General features: G+C 46.1%; 1 protein-coding gene across 4 annotated transcripts in view; it reads left to right on the top strand.

Moving 5' to 3' along the window:
• The window catches only part of LOC135378282 (atrial natriuretic peptide receptor 2-like), a 765,968-nt gene that overhangs the window by 690,830 nt on the left and 59,356 nt on the right, over positions 1-15,782 (top strand). For all 4 annotated transcript variants that reach the window (XM_064611266.1, XM_064611267.1, XM_064611268.1 and 1 more), the window contains 4 exons: positions 1,817-1,951; positions 3,498-3,772; positions 11,370-11,632; positions 13,481-13,760. In XM_064611266.1, coding sequence (XP_064467336.1) covers positions 1,817-1,951; positions 3,498-3,772; positions 11,370-11,632; positions 13,481-13,760 — 953 coding nt within the window. The remainder of the gene's footprint in view (positions 1-1,816; positions 1,952-3,497; positions 3,773-11,369; positions 11,633-13,480; positions 13,761-15,782) is intronic.

The following is a 15,782-nucleotide window of genomic DNA, read 5'->3' as shown; positions in this document are numbered from 1 at the left end:
TGTTCTCCAATATGCTCAGCATCGTGCAGTGTATGCAACAATAGTTTCAGTACAACAACAATGAAATATTGTAGCGAAATGGGAACTTACGCAGATCTCCGATTGAGACCACCTCACCCATAAAGCCTCTCATCTGAGAGCAGAGGTGGGCAAATGCCCTCACGATCTTTGCCCTCACCTCAATTTTCATCTCAGATGTTCTCCTCACCTCACCTCATTTTTGGTGGGGACTTTGTTCCTCACCTCACCTCACCTCACCTCACCCCAACCTTCTTTCTAAAACCTACTTGTTATAATTTTTTGCCTCGTCTCACCTTTAACCTGTTTCTGTAAAACGTTTTAACTTCACAATTGCTCTTTCAGTTCAGTGACGTCGCTCATAGCCACAGTTGCTTCGCGGTGCTAACACGGAATAAAAAAATGTATTAGGAGTGGGTAGGTGTATACGTTGTAGTTGGCTTTTTACTGCTTCGTTGGTTGATTCCTGACAAGCACCAACAGCTAAGATTCATTACCTTACTTGGTTCGTCCTTCTTGCAACAAGTATCCACTGCATGTACAATCAGTAAAAATTGGACGTAGGGTACATGGGTAGAGAAGTTGCACAAACCGAGCGATTATGAGTTGTTTGTTTTCATACTGGCAAAGCAGGAATGGCTTTTATAAAGTATCTCTCAAACGAGAATGATAATTGAGCTGCGGAAGTCGTTTTCGGGCTGGTATGCAGCTATACCTCGAATTACTTGTACATTTTGCATTTTTGTCTGTTATGACTTTATATTATCGATCAATATTATTTAAATAGCAGACGTATTCATTTGTAGCCAGAATTCGGGGACCTTTTCTTCAAGACCCTTGTTTTGAAGCAATCAGGTAGACGTTCTATACGGATTACTATAGTGACTTATGTGTTGACTTACTTAATGTAGACATGTAGACCCATTGTGCCTTTTCATTTAACTTCATTGCCGTACTAAAAGCTCAATGGTTCAACTTGTGGCAATATGGATTATATGCTAGTATTTGCGCTTATTGCACTTAAAGCGCGTGTAATTGCCTCCAATTCTTATATCAGTCTCTGGTAAGGTCATTGGTTGTCATGTACAATCGTATACTATAATACGTGAAAGACATCTGCTTACAGACTGACTAGGTTGGCTTTGTTGAAATCTAAACACTAAAAGCGCACGGAATTATATTGACTTGTTCATATGTCTCACATCATGTATGTGACTCAACTTACTAGTTTGATTGTATTGAAACCTTAGGGGGGGGGGGATATGTTTAATGATAACAAAGAAGAGGAACGAGGGAAAGGTCAGCCAGACAGGGTGTCGGCTTGCTATTCCCAAGAAAATAATAATAATAAATAAATAAAAATAAACCTTAGCTAAATACGTAAAGCACACATAAGCTATATTCACTTGCACGTGTATCTCATCTGACACATCATGTATCTTGTCAAAATTGTCAAATTGTCTTGTCATGTGTCGTCCTTGTCAAAAACTTTCCCTCACCTCACCTCAACCTCCCTCTCGAAACATTTTCCTCACCTCACCTCACCTCACCTCACCTCACCTCACCTCAATCTCTCTTTTGAGAATTCTTCCTCACCTCAATTTCCCTTTCAGAAATGTTTCCTCACCTCACCTCACCTCACCTCAACGGGCGTGAGGTGAGGGTGAGGACACCCTCATTTGCCCTCGTGAGGATGCCCACCTCTGCCTGAGAGACTGTGGAGGGCGTAGATGACAAGGCATAAAATGCAGCAACATGTCCATCCTGCAGTGTGGATAATTCTGCTGTTTTCTTAAAGGAACTGCACGAAGGAAGATTACATACCCGAAGTGATGATCAATTTGGAGCTGTGGATGGGTCCTGGTTCCAGTTTGGAGCCCTGGCTAGGTACAGGTCGTGTTCTCGACTGCGGTCCGCTTGGACCAATCGGCAGGTGGGTCGCATACTTTGTTGGTGTACAGGCAGTTTGTATTTGAGGATACAGAAAACGTATGGCAGAGGATATTCCTTGACAACTCTCAAAGGCGTCCGGAACGCGCGAGTGCGTGGCCCTAAGAGACGCGCGCGTCGCCCAGCGTTACCGCTGGGTTCGAGGCATTAGAGAGTTTTAGTACATCGTACGCTATCGCGTTTGCGTACGCAAGGGATAGCGTTGAAGGTTCTGCGCACGCCCATAACAGAAAGAGAGCTTCGCGCAATGCGCAGAACCACCAACGCTATCTGTTACGTACGCTATCGCATTTGTGTACGTAAGGGGTAGCGTTGGTGGTTGTGCGCACGCGCAAAACATAGAGAGCTTCGCGCAGTGCGCAGAACGACCACGCTATCTCTTACGCGCAGAAAGGCGATAGCGTACGATGCGCTAAAGCTCCCTATTGGGAATACGTTGCACTGCACAACAGAGCAGACACTGTTATGCGCTCTTAAAGAGATATTTCCATTAACGCCAGCGACCTCTGGATGTTGGCCAGACCTGTAAGGATGGACACTGTACATGGAAGTGATATACATTATCTGTTGCCCAGGTGGTGTCTCCATGAACACACTTTCGCAGAACAACACTGACCGTGATATGAATGACACTCCAACTACACAGAGAGTCTAAAAAGAAAAAAAAAATGCAGTGGTGATGCTTTCTCTAATACTTCATTCTAAGTAGTATTATCCTCTCATTTAGGCCGGTTTCACGCGTAAGTTTTTCTCGGCCGTGTTTTTAACGGAGCCAAAACGGACTCATTCGAACTATGGAGCTCAATTGCCTTAGGTTCTATTTTTGAAGCATACGGCCGAGAAAGACATTCATGTGAAACCGGCCTTGGTGACATATTACACGATTACGCACGCTTATATATTTTTACTTGCAATGTTCTACCCTACGTGCATATATGGTATAAATATGCGCAATATGAATATTGATGGCAGGGCATTTATTATATGATTTGAAATTTGTTCTGCAGGCACTGAAAACTTCCTCAGAAATTAAGGAATCCAACTTGGATTTGTAATAGAAAGACCTGAAAGACATACTGGAGCGAACATACTAGGGACATACTGAAGTCATATATGTAGTATTGGAATGATAGCAGGTTAGCAACTGCTAGCGACCCTGTGATGACAAAACATCAGAAAGTGCTCAATCAGCTGTTCCTTCTCGGTAACACTTCTGGAGCAGTGATGTTTCTGCCGTAACTAGGCGCTGCTAAATGCAGGATTAAACACTTTTCGTAAAGCAAGAACTCTTGAAGAACTGCTGTAACGTGTGGTGTTCACCAAGAGACGCAGATGCCCAACTTGCATTCGGAGATATGCGAGTTTCTGCTGAGTGGCACCCAATGCGTTGTTGAAAACTCCAACAGAAATATTTCGCTCCCGTATGAATTGCGCTAAGTTGTTGAGGTGTGGCATTGCAGAAGTGTTGAACCAAACCATTCTGTCGGTTTGTTGCCGTACGAATCCTTTGCTTCACTTGTGTGTGACAGGTCTGGTTGGTTCATGTCGATGAAGACGGTGGATAAATTCTGGACGGAAAACCGCATTCTGCTTGACCACTGGAGGACATTCCAATTGGAGAAGTCTGTGAGTAGTCTGGACCTCTTGGATGATCCGATGCTACACCAATACACGCTCAACCCCAACGGTGCCACTCACCATTGCTCCGAGACAGAGTGTCATCGAGGAATCTACATGCCACCCATCTGCCAGTCACAAAAGCCCCGGAAGCGTTCCTGTGCAACCCTCATTGCCGACTATCCCGGTAAAAGTATTCAGTGTTGCTCAGTGTAACGCAGGAATGTAGCAAATATTCCTGAAAAGTGAATCGCAAACCATGAGTGATTTCCCACTTGTCACGTTGCCAAATCTAGATGCCAGATGAGCTCAAAAGACGACACCATACGTGTCGTCTTTTTAGCTCCCCGGCACTGAGGAATTTTAGCAATTTTAAAATAAAAAAAATAGTGGGCTACCTACAGAACATGGTATCGCAGGGCACAATTCGGAAAAGCAGTGCGGCAAGGCAAAGAATAGCGCGATAGATACTAATATCACACCAAATTATTAATTTCACAGCAGAGGAACAGTGAGATACATAATGGGGGACACTAAACCGCCTCGGCGACCATTCTCAAATTATCATGTTCGAAAAAAGAACGTGGCACAGACTATCCGATTATGTCATTGCTTTAGTTCTGGCGGGCGTATTTACCAAGACACAATACTATTTAAAAAGCATAATCCGCGCGACTCTCTTCCCTCTACCTTAGAACTCAGCTGCGTCACGAAGTTCCCAACGTGTAGCGTTGACTTGTTGACATATTGACCTTAATATGACGGGCTTTCGTTCAGACAAGCACTGTGTGCGGGGTGTTCCGGTCTTGTGGGTATATCGCGGTTTATCTAGCGGAACAATACAGCACTGAAAACATACGGCGCACATGAAATGGAACTTCTGGTACGGCTTGAACTTGCTATCTTGGGGATGCTAAGACGGTAGATGTTTTCTTACATAGATGTGGATGGATGTTTACCACATTTCCCGATACTGTAATGAATTGCGTCCTGTCCGTATTAGCGTCCCGTACTTTGGCTGGTTGATGGGGCGCGAGATCAGAATGACGAGTGGCTACTGTCGGCAGGACGTCGCAGGATGGGACACGGACGATGTTGGGAGCATTATGTACTCTTCTGTGTTTTTTATTTTTGTTTGTTTGTGTGTGTGTGCGTCTTCGAAAGCGTGCACCGTCTGCAACCCACAGCACACGTTGAATGTTCCTTTCTACTGTTTTCCTTCGCTATCATTTCCCTCCTGTGTTGCTCAATCCATATAAACTGCTATTTGGCGAGCAGTTGTGAAGTGATCAGCATCGCTTTTCGACTTCCTTCCATAGTTCATCCAAATCGAAGAGCTGTTGAGGTCGTGATGTTGCACTGTTTTTGGACCATTAATCTGCGCCTCCTGTCGTACATCCTCATTTTTAATACCCGTGCTGCACTACCAGAGGATATGATACCGCCTGATTTCCCTTTCATATGAGCCACTCACCTTAATTTTGGGATTGTAGGACAGAGTGCTATCGGAAAAAAAAAAAAAAGTGGAGGGACGATTACACAATTGTAACGCGATGCTCAGTGTCAGCTGTGTGTGGATCATTGTTTAATTGCTCTTATAATACAACGATTGAAATGGTTCATCATATGATGTGTATCGGTCCATCCGGTCGTGTCACCGCTCGCGTGTCTGATGGCACTGGCCTGGAGCACTGGAAACTGCGTCCGTTGACACGTCTCTTTGGTCTTGGGGTTGATCGGGCACGTGACCGTGCGCCGCTCGATGAGCACTAGATTCAGCTTGATTTATCTGTTATTGATGCGGAATCAATTCGCCTTACTTCGGGCAACGTTGCCCACCGCACCTGTTTCAAAGTCCATTCAGAGCCGTTTGGGACGGCCCTGTACATCCCACTCAACATAATGGAGGTGACCATGAGTCCCATTGTCCAGGCTGTTCAAGACGTTCACGTTTAAGGTAATCATGTACGGTTTCCCGATACACAACATTATTGGATACTAGGCCAGGTTTCCGAGGTGAGCTTCCCAAGCAGCACAATGTACTGAAAGTCGGGTGCAATAGGGGTGCGCGGTATGTATCTTATGAATGTTATTTAGTTTACGAATCTGTTCAAGGCCTTCCACCTACCCGTCCACCCCTATTGCACTCGACTTTCAGTACATTGTCCTGCTTGGGTTCCGACAAGGTTCTTATCATGTTCATATGCGTCACGTTGGCCTTCAGGTGACTTGTATCTCATCGCTAGCAAAGCACTTTCTGTCCAAGTCCTCTACTTGAATGGCAGTATTGATGTTGTACTAATCGGCGTCCCTGCTTGAGTAGTAAAGGTGATGGCTGCGTCTTCGGGTGTGCACACCAAAAAGACGGACTGCAGGTGTTACCAGTGGGGTGAGGATACTCAAACTATTTTGGTAATTAATTAAGTGAAATTAGTTAGTCAGATTTTTAAAAGAAGGATTAGATCCACAATGTCAATGAGAAAGTTGTTGCGGGCGATACAACGACACGAAACCCGTTGATTGTAACTTTGTACCTCTAACGGATCCTTTTTTCCCGGATCCAAAGGCTACCTTTCGGGTTTGCAAAAAAACGACGCGGGACTTGTCGCAGACAACCGATGAGTCAATGTCAAGCCGAAATGTCAATGGGAACTGTGACTAGTCTTCTTTTGATAACAGGACGCTCGAGAGCGCTGTGATCCCGCGTTCCTCACGCGTCTGCGGCAGGTCCGCACCGGTTTTTTGCAAACCCGTCTTTGGAGCCGGGGAAAAAATGATCCGTTAGTGGTTGTGCTGAAAGTGCTCGCCGTTGTTTGCCTCACAGAGGTGGGCAACATCACGACTAACGCTATGGGGGAATGTGCGTACTGGGCCGACTTCTAAGGGAACTAATATAATAATAATAATTGGGGGTTTACGTCGCGAGACAACTGAGTTCTAAGGGAACTGTGCCGACATATATCTGAGAGCGTCTGAAGCAAACCCAGGACAAACCCCAGAAAGCACCAGCTGGCACCGGGATTCGCTCGTGACTTATGTTCGCTGTAAAGGGCAGCCGTACTCCAACCAACTCCATCGCCTCAAAGCACACGGCCCTCCAACGCTCCGGCGAGTAGTAGCCAGTTATCACCTTAGGTGAAACACCTTGTATATTGAGGCTATCGATATATTGTCCGTAAGACGGTTTCCTTCTATTTCATACCCACTCGTGTTATCTAGAAATGTTGGACATCTGTAGCAGTCGTCTAGCTCTTATCATGAGTAGCTGCACCTGCAACCCTCGCGTGGTGTGTGTGAATGCAACAAAGAAACCGGAAAAACGTTGCACAAAAAAAGAAATTTGGAAAAACACTCAAGTGAGATTCCACAAGAAACGTATATTCTTCAATTCGATTCATTCTGGCAGACCAAGAATTACTCGTTGTAGTTTCTCAAAATAGCATGCGTTCGCACATCAACGGTGTGTGTGTGTGTGGGGGGGGGGGGTCTATTTATTTTCACAGGAAAAGTCAGCCAGAAAGTTCGGCTTGCTGTCAACGGCTTGAAGCCCCTTCTCTCTGAGGATAGGTTCTTTGTAATTGCCTAAGAACTTTCTGGAACTGAAATTTAAAAAGAAGTGTAGGACGCGTCGAAATTGCGATAACCTATACTTGCTATATAGCAGCGCAGCGCTACATCCACTTAGCATCCACTATGACCTGGTAATTCGTGTATAGTATTTTCTAAGCTGAATTGGTTCTTATTGTTCGAGCAAATAAAATAAAAAAAACACGAAAATCACTGAGTGTGTCACGTTACCTGTTTTAGGACAACACTGATTTTGTATGAGACAAAAGCAACATCCTCACATCTAGTTTGAACAGCCAAGTCTACCCTTATTTTCACCTTCCTTTATAAGTAATATCCTTAATATCGTGAATTCAGACTTTATTTCTCGAATAGACGCTAGTGCGCAACGAAAAGATTAAAATACTGTTTTATGTTCCATTGCGTCTTATCGTTCGGGTAATTCGATTTTCGGGCACCATAACTTTTTGAGAGCTAAGGGATTAATAAACTATTTATGACTATGTATGAAGACCTCTGGCATTCATCGTCTGTCGAAATATTTTCTTCGAATTGCCTGCTTTCGATCTTTCGAAATCGAGTTTTTAATAACCTCCGCTGCCGTACAATGTGTGACACTCGGCAGAATAAGGCGATGTTGGGTGTCCGATGTCTCGTACTATGGGGATAAAAGAATAGGCCTTCCGGGCTTGCTGTTGCAGGAGTGCTTTCACCAATAGGGTCAGCATGGCGTTTCGATTTGTCCATTCGCGTCCATGGTTTCTTGTTCTTTTTAGCAACGTCAGGATGTAGCAAATCTTCCTTCGAATGAGGCTTTTAGTAGGCTGGTCATGAGGAAATGTTTCAAAACACACAACATATTCGTATTCCGTCTGCTTCGTATTCTGTTCGTGAAGCTTTATCCGGCACGAGCCATTTTAGAAAACATGGAATCGTCGGTGCGTAATGGCCCATAAAAGTTTGCTCGTAGTACAAAACAGGGGTTTGAGGGCGGTGTTTCGTCAAGCCTGAGGTCCTAAAACGATAGTTGAACTCATAAAATGCTCATTCGAAATCTGCCACACGAAACAGTTCTACGTGCATTGGGTTTTTCCAAATTGTATAGATCCTGCGGATCCAGCTTTTGTAACCGACTGTTACAGATCGCGGCCAGGCAGAAGGTATTCACAATTTCATGCGCCCATTTGATAACTCAGTTTGCTTTTGCAGATTGACAGCGTAGAAAAATACTGGTTCATTTCACCAGCATTTTGACGCTCGGAGCGATTCCATATGTGGCTACATGGGACCGTTCTTTACGGCCAGACAACTTTGATCGCCAGTGATAAAGGAAAACAGACCGTTTTCTCTCCAAGAATATGCTGCTCGGTGTTGCACGCTCTTTTCTCGCAACATCCGATAACAACGGACCTGGCGTCTGGGTCTTGGTTATTGGCCGCGTATTGGATATGGTTCGGAGCATAATGTAAGGGATATCTGCTGTAATGTATGCTTTGATGTCTAACATACGGCGCTTGATGGTGCCACTGGAAATCGCCATTGTTGTAGTAAACTGTTCAATTTCTGTGAAGTGGCGCCCAACTGGCCACATTTTGCAAACGGGGCGTCCGAGGGAACGATCCAGGACTGACGAGATAGCCTCTTCAAATTTGCGCAGAAAGCGTGCACAGCATATGACATGCTTACTTGGAGGAGGCGGCAAAGCGGCCGCATTGGTGGTCGCCAGGCATGTACAGAATACGGCAAACACTTGTTCAAAGTAACGTACTAAATAGGGAGAGCAAAATGTAATTTGGATAGTGTGCAAACTTTGGAAACTAAAATGAGTTTTAGTCCAGTGTAGTTTTTAGTAGTTTTAGAAAGTTTAATCAGCCGTCGAGGAGATTGCCGATTTTATGTTGAATTTAAGCACGCGCTTTATTGGCTCGCAGAAGGAGTTGCATTTCACCATAAGCGCCACCCAACTATAGTTATTCACACTGCAAAATGTTGCCAACGGCAGTAAAGCGGCGTGCAACGGGTGCACCCGATGGTACAGCAGTGTTGTTGCATCTGCACGAAAAGTCAGTTGCACGAAAAGTCAACGCGTGGAACGACTAAACTGTCCGTAAGTGTCAATGCCACAGATCCAAAGACGAAAGTTAGCAATGGTCAGGCACCGAAGCAGCATGTCCTAATCACATGAGTCACCAGATTCCACGTGCGTTCAGATGAAATTCACATGGGACAAGCTCGGGCCAAAATAAAACACCAGGAAAGCGGGTCGAGTTCCAGATCCGAACGCAGTACTCGACAACAAATCATGAAGTCGTGGATTCCCCGAGGAAGATCAAGAATTACAGACAGACAGACAGGCAGACAAACAAGAAGTAATGATAGTATCGATAAGAGAATACTGGGGAACAATTCAGAAGGGAGGAGAAATGCCTGTTAGTAAAAGCACCGAGTTAAATGTGAAACGCCATTAAACGTAATTAAAATACAGTGCTTCCAGTACCATACCCAAGACACGCAGAAGTGCGGTCGTGGTAAAGCTGTTCGCTACGGAACCTAGTGTTAAAGATCACGTCATGTACCCATGGGAGTCTAGCTGTGTTAGATGGGACGTAACCGTGAAGAAAATGGGAGAGTGAGAAATGGATGTGTGGTCAAGGTAATTAAATTCAGATCGTACGCGACTAGTTTCATAAGATGGACAGGTTAGCCCCAAGGTCTAATTTCAAAGAGAAAAACTCGCAAAACAAGAGCGGCTGTGAAATTAATAGAAATATGACGCGTACGTGAACAAAATTCTACACTGAACTTGCTCTAGGGCGAGCCTTAAAACCCCACTTTTCTTGCTCTATGACTTCCACTTTTACCAGTGCTAGAATACCGGCAGGACGTTGCGAAAGCTCTGTTCTTCGGAGTGTCTTAAAAGAATGCTCACGTATTCTCTGTGGCGTCTATCAAGTGTGTACGAGCATAACTAGTGCAATTGCAGTGTGACTGTAATGCTTAACAATGGTACAGGCGTCGCCACCCTTAACCATTGCGCAGGAGCGCGTGGCCCGCTTGCATGCCTGCGCCACCTCGCGTCGACGCTAGGGCGAGCTGGGGTGGAGACTCTGGGGCCCCGGTACACGAGCGCCCCCACTCGACGTGGACTTGGTAAGCAGGCACTGCTCAACTACTGAGACACTTCAGCGATAAGAAAATCGGTATACCAGTAAAAATGGCAGTGTGCCTTTGGAGTATTTGCATCCACACAGACACGTTACCAAATCTTTGCTCAGCACCATGAAACAATAAAAATATGGGTGCTAACACATATATCATAGTGAACAGAACGCTTAGAGCAAACATGGGTGGGCCTACAGTGTTTGCATACGCCTCAAAATTATTTCATAATATTGTGCCCCTCAAGCGTGGTAGATAATGCACACGCGCGGTTGGTGTGCCTGTTGGGCGAGAGCGTTAGGTGATACTACACAGCAGGTGATCCATCCGACTACGCCGATCCCCCGAGCTCATGCCGTCGAGAGGAGGCGCTCGTGTACCATGGCCGTAGTCTCCTCCCCAGCAACGACGCAAGGCGGCGCTGGCATGCAAGCAGGCCTAGGGAACCTACATAAGCGACTCCGGCTTAGGGTGGTGTCAGCCTTTGACACACCACTTGCTCCCGACCGCCATCTTGGTCCCCATTCCCTAGACTGCGTGGTATAGCGAGCATACACTCTTAGAAACGAACTTCGCCGCATAGCACGCTTCTAGCCAACCATTCGAATGATATCGATATCTGCTCTGATTCGTTGAAAACGGGAGGCGTGTATGCCGTTTTTCTAACAATTATGTACAGCATGAGTGTCACCAAAAGGTGTACGCCTCTCGTTTTTCCAAATCAGGGCAGATAACGATATCATTGGAGATGATGGTTGACTAGGAGCGTGCTATGCGGTGAATTTCATTTCTGCAACACTCTTCGCGATTCTGTGAAAGCAGGGGACCAACATGGCGGACGCCTGAGGGACATCGACTGGAGATGTCACCAACCCTAAAGACGGAGTCGCGTATGTAAGGCTCCCCAAGCAGGCCACGATCTCCTGCGCTACGGTTAAGGGTGGCAACGCCTGTACGACGTCACGAGTGGTTCTTTCCTGCGCAGCTTATGGGACACTCGGTCAGCGCATCTCCATTAAGGACAAAGTGCCGTAACGCATGCCATTGTCTCTTCACAGAGACGACATTCGACCTGCTGACGGAACAGATCAAGAAACTGAAGCTACGGGTTAACGTCGCCTGGGTGGGTAAACGACTTGAAGAGTACGTGGGCAACCTTCTGCGAAAAGGCGATCCGGTCGTCTTCTACAACTGGAAGCCCAACACTCTGACAGCGTTCCACAACGTCACGCATGTCGCCTTTCCTCAGTGCGAGGACGGGATTCTGCCCGCCTACCCTGGCGCGCCCAAGTGCCCTTACGAAGTCAATCATATGGAAAAAGTGCGTTTCCTGTTCTGTTAGCTGTATTAGATTGATTATGCAAGATAGCCTTGAAGTGTAGTTCAGTCGTTCAACTACTGAAACACTGAGGACGATGATTCGCTACTTTATTTATTTATTTTTATTTCTTTGCAGTACGCTACAGACCACAACTTGGTGGTCCAAGTGGGAAGGTCACATACAAGGGAACAATACAAAGGCACATAGGATCAGAGCATAATTTAATAAACAGTTTTATGGTGCAAACTGTACTATGACTGTGCAGCGTCAAAGAATTAGTGGAATCATTAGTGGAATCATTCGTGGAATCGTTTCATCAACTGAAAGTTTATGCACAACTTTCGCATAACACGTAAGGGGCGCACACAGCGGGCACAGAGCCTAATGTTAAAATTTAAAATTGAATAAAGCTAATAAGGAAGCAAGAATGCTGATGAAACGCGGCTATTTGACGTTGATGTCGACCTTTCCAAAATGCACGCGCGACTAGTACAATTACAGTTCAGTATTTCAGTAGTTAGATTGCTGCTATCTGCCCACCTCATCATCATCCAATGTAAATACTGAGTATTTTTTTAGCATTTACAAAATTCTTATAAAAAAGATATCAGAGCAGCGTATTTGGAGCGATGGAGATGGTTGGAGTAGGTGCCGCTCAGCTGGCCAGATAAACCGCTTTCCGGCCCAGATAAGCCTCCGTCGTCGAGGGTGATGCGCTCGTCATGCGCACTTTCCATTTCCAGCACTCATTTCCATACCGAAATTCAGCTATGGATTTTTTTCACGGCACGCGCTCTTTTCTTGATTTTTGAAAGACAGAATGGATTTCCACGAGGATTGTCTCCCGTTCTGTTACCTCGCTTTCCCCGAAATTCCCTAATTACAGAGGGAATTACTGAATTTTCAGGTGAATAATCATCCTGAAGATACATACTCTCTTCCAGAGGATGTCTGCCTGGCCGTAGAACTCAATTGCGAAAACGACATGTATGCTGCTGTCATAGCTTTTTTAAATAAAAATTCTGTAAAGGCTAAAAAGAACACCGTGTATGTGTGCGTGTGTGTGCGTGCTATCTGCCCTGGCGTAGCTCGAGCCACACATAAAGTGGAATATTCTTCAGTCATCGCCAATGGATGTATTCGTTGCTGTTGCCTGAAATGCATAAAATGTATTGCTTTTCGTTCAAAAAAAAAAGAAAGAAAGAAAAAGTAACGTTAAATGCATTCACCAAGCTCGGTGCGGACGCTTGGCGTGACCGAATCAATATATTTTCGTCTGTAATGTCGCAATTTGCGACGTGAATAGATGCAAATTCCGCTTGCCGTATTCACGTGGCGCAGTTTAGTTTGCCTGGGTTGGTTCAATGCAGAAATAAGCGGAACGAGCAATGGAACGCGCCGCACGTTACACTGAAGCGACCAGTGTAACATGCACACTCAAGCCAGTGTAAACTTTTCTGCTCTATAACAACTTGCGGAATTACCCATGTGACTGCAAGCAATCGTGTAACCGATCATTTTTGACAACAACAACTATCGAATTATGAATGATGATGTCAAGGTTCTGAAGGCCTAACGTTTTGTTCCGAAAGTCGTGTGACTGATCACCAATCTGCTGGTGATCTGGGGGGTAATATAGTGGCATGCAAGGGTTGTGCACCAAGTATGCTTTTTGGGTAAAACTACGTTCTCCTATCAGGTGCAAATATATTTTCTTACCCACGTAGGAAAATATTACCTGAAAAACAAAAAAAGAAAAAAAGAGAGAGAAAAACATGCATAGCAGAAAACTTGTGCCTCGTTGACTGCGGATTCTTTTCAGTAATGCTATTACCTGTTTCGTTGTAGGTGGTGTGGTCGAAACTACGAGAGAGCGCCGCGGACGTGTATGAGCTGGTCCAGAAGATGACTTTCACTCAGTCGGAGTACCGTGACCTGCTGCGCTTGTACCGGGATGAGTGGGATCGCATAAGCAACTTCTCAACTATAGCCTGCCTCTTCTTGGAGCAGCACGAGCAGCTTATACACAATTTCTCGCCGTCTCACGTTGGCGATAAGCCGACTCTCTACATCGGCGGCATCTTTCCTCTGTCTGGCCGCTATAACCGCATGAACGGCGTCGTCACCGGTGAGTTCCTTCGCCAGTATTGAGCTTCGGGGTACTGAAAATCGAAGTGGCGCCCTGGCATGATCTTGCGCAGTTTCTGCGTTCCAATACGCCATTTGATTGTGCCATTTCCGTGCAGCAGCGCGCACCCTTGCAGGGAGCGCCGGGAAATGCGGTGTTAGGGCCAGTTCTCACTTGGCGACGCCCGACGCGGCGTCGTGAGCGGGCGGCGGAAGTAGAGGCGCATTTCCGTCGCCCCGTCAGCGCGCGCGATTTTCATGTTCCCACCACAGTGGCATTCCGTCGTCCAAAGCAGACGAAAAATCAGGCGGCGTGGCCTTTCTGTGTCACCTAATTGGTCGCCAGCTGCCGTTTTCGGCAGCTCTCGCCGACGCCGTGAAAGAAGTTCGACATGGCAGTTTTTTGGCTCGACGTCACTCCTCTCCCGACTCCGGAAATGCGCGTCTATTTCCGCCGCCCGCTCACAACGCCGCGTCGGGCGTCGCCAAGTGAGAACTGACCCTAAAACGACAGCGACGGCGCATACGACGACGACGATCGGAGGCGATAGGTCCCATAAGTCCCAACCTGCACCGCGACCGCCGCAGTCGCGCTGCGTATTCTTCAAAAAAACCTATTAATCTGACTAGCTGTTGAATTTCGTGAGAAATTTCTGCGACTGAGGGCATTTCTTGAACGTTATTGCTGTTGTTTCCTCTGGAACTGTGCGTCATATTTACCCACAATTTTCATTCCGTAAGGAATAGTGTTACGGTACGTCTCCGTACATGTCGCAGTAGCAGATTCACCGTGTGCGATTTCTTTTCGCTATGCTGGGCAGCAATGGCGGATATTCAACTACTATCGAAGTACTTTACTCCTCAGGAACGGGGTTAAAAAATAGTTGAAACTGCTCATTAGAGAAGCTGGCAACATCTACTCACTCAACAACAGTTCTCACTACCACGCAATAAAGGGACCGATTTTATTTTTTTTTATTCAAGTGTCAAGGTTGCACGACTCCGGGACAATCCGAAACTATTATAATGGTTGCGTAAATAAGTTCGATACATTCTTCCGAAATGAGAAATAAAGTTGGCTTGGCAGTCGGGGACTCGTTAGTTGCCAAAAAAACTGGGAAGCTTCAAACGAAACCGAAACTCCTGAAGGTTCCCTCTGCTACCGCCTGTTCCGTGTGTGACGTCACTGGTAGTCTCGATTGGGGCACATACTGTTTCTCGGGCATCCGCTTTGGTGGTGGTGGTGGTGATGTTGAAAGGGCTTGCCGTTGTAGGCCTCACGTATGTGGGCAACGTCACGACTGACGCCGTGGGGAAATGTGCGTCCTGTGCCGACTTCTAGGGGAACTGTGCCGACATATGTCTGAAAGCGTCTGAAGAAAACCCAGGAAAAACCCGCTTTGTAACTGCTTCGTGCCACATGGATGACCAGTCATCTGCGTCCTTGATTTCGTTCCAAAATATTCGCCAGCGGTAAAAGCAAAACCTACAGAAAGCCGTACACGAGGAATGTGAGGAGGTGAGGTGAAGCCCAGTGTTGCTGGACTGCTTTTGCGTGGAGGAGCGCCTAATCACTCCAAGGGAAATATTCTGTTTCTGATTATGTGTGCCACTTTGGGATGAGAAATTGTATACACTGAAATACCATACGGTACGGATTGATGTCTCACTGTTACCTCAAGACGTTTTTGGTGTGGAGTCTCCCTTTAATGAAGCAACAGGGCAATGACAACACGATGCTACAATTATTCCTTGATCAGAAATTCTTCTCGCCTCGCGGGATTCTGGATATTAATCCGTGCGAAATTGTGAGGTCCCGTCCGAGTTAACAGTAAGCCTTCCCATGGGATCGTCTGATCGTTGTGCCCCGACGCTGATAAAAATGCGTTATTTTATTCATGCGTGATTTCCTTGTCACCTGGTGGACAGAGCCGGTATAGTGGTAGCAGACCAGGGGGCTTAATCGCTTCATCGTCGTTACGGTTGTTACAAGCTAACGAGCGGCGGGAAATTCAAAAAGGTG

Source organism: Ornithodoros turicata, chromosome 1 (assembly GCF_037126465.1).
Source record: "Ornithodoros turicata isolate Travis chromosome 1, ASM3712646v1, whole genome shotgun sequence".
NCBI classification, from domain to species: domain Eukaryota; kingdom Metazoa; phylum Arthropoda; class Arachnida; order Ixodida; family Argasidae; genus Ornithodoros; species Ornithodoros turicata.
This window is presented reverse-complemented; position numbering and strand designations above follow the sequence as displayed.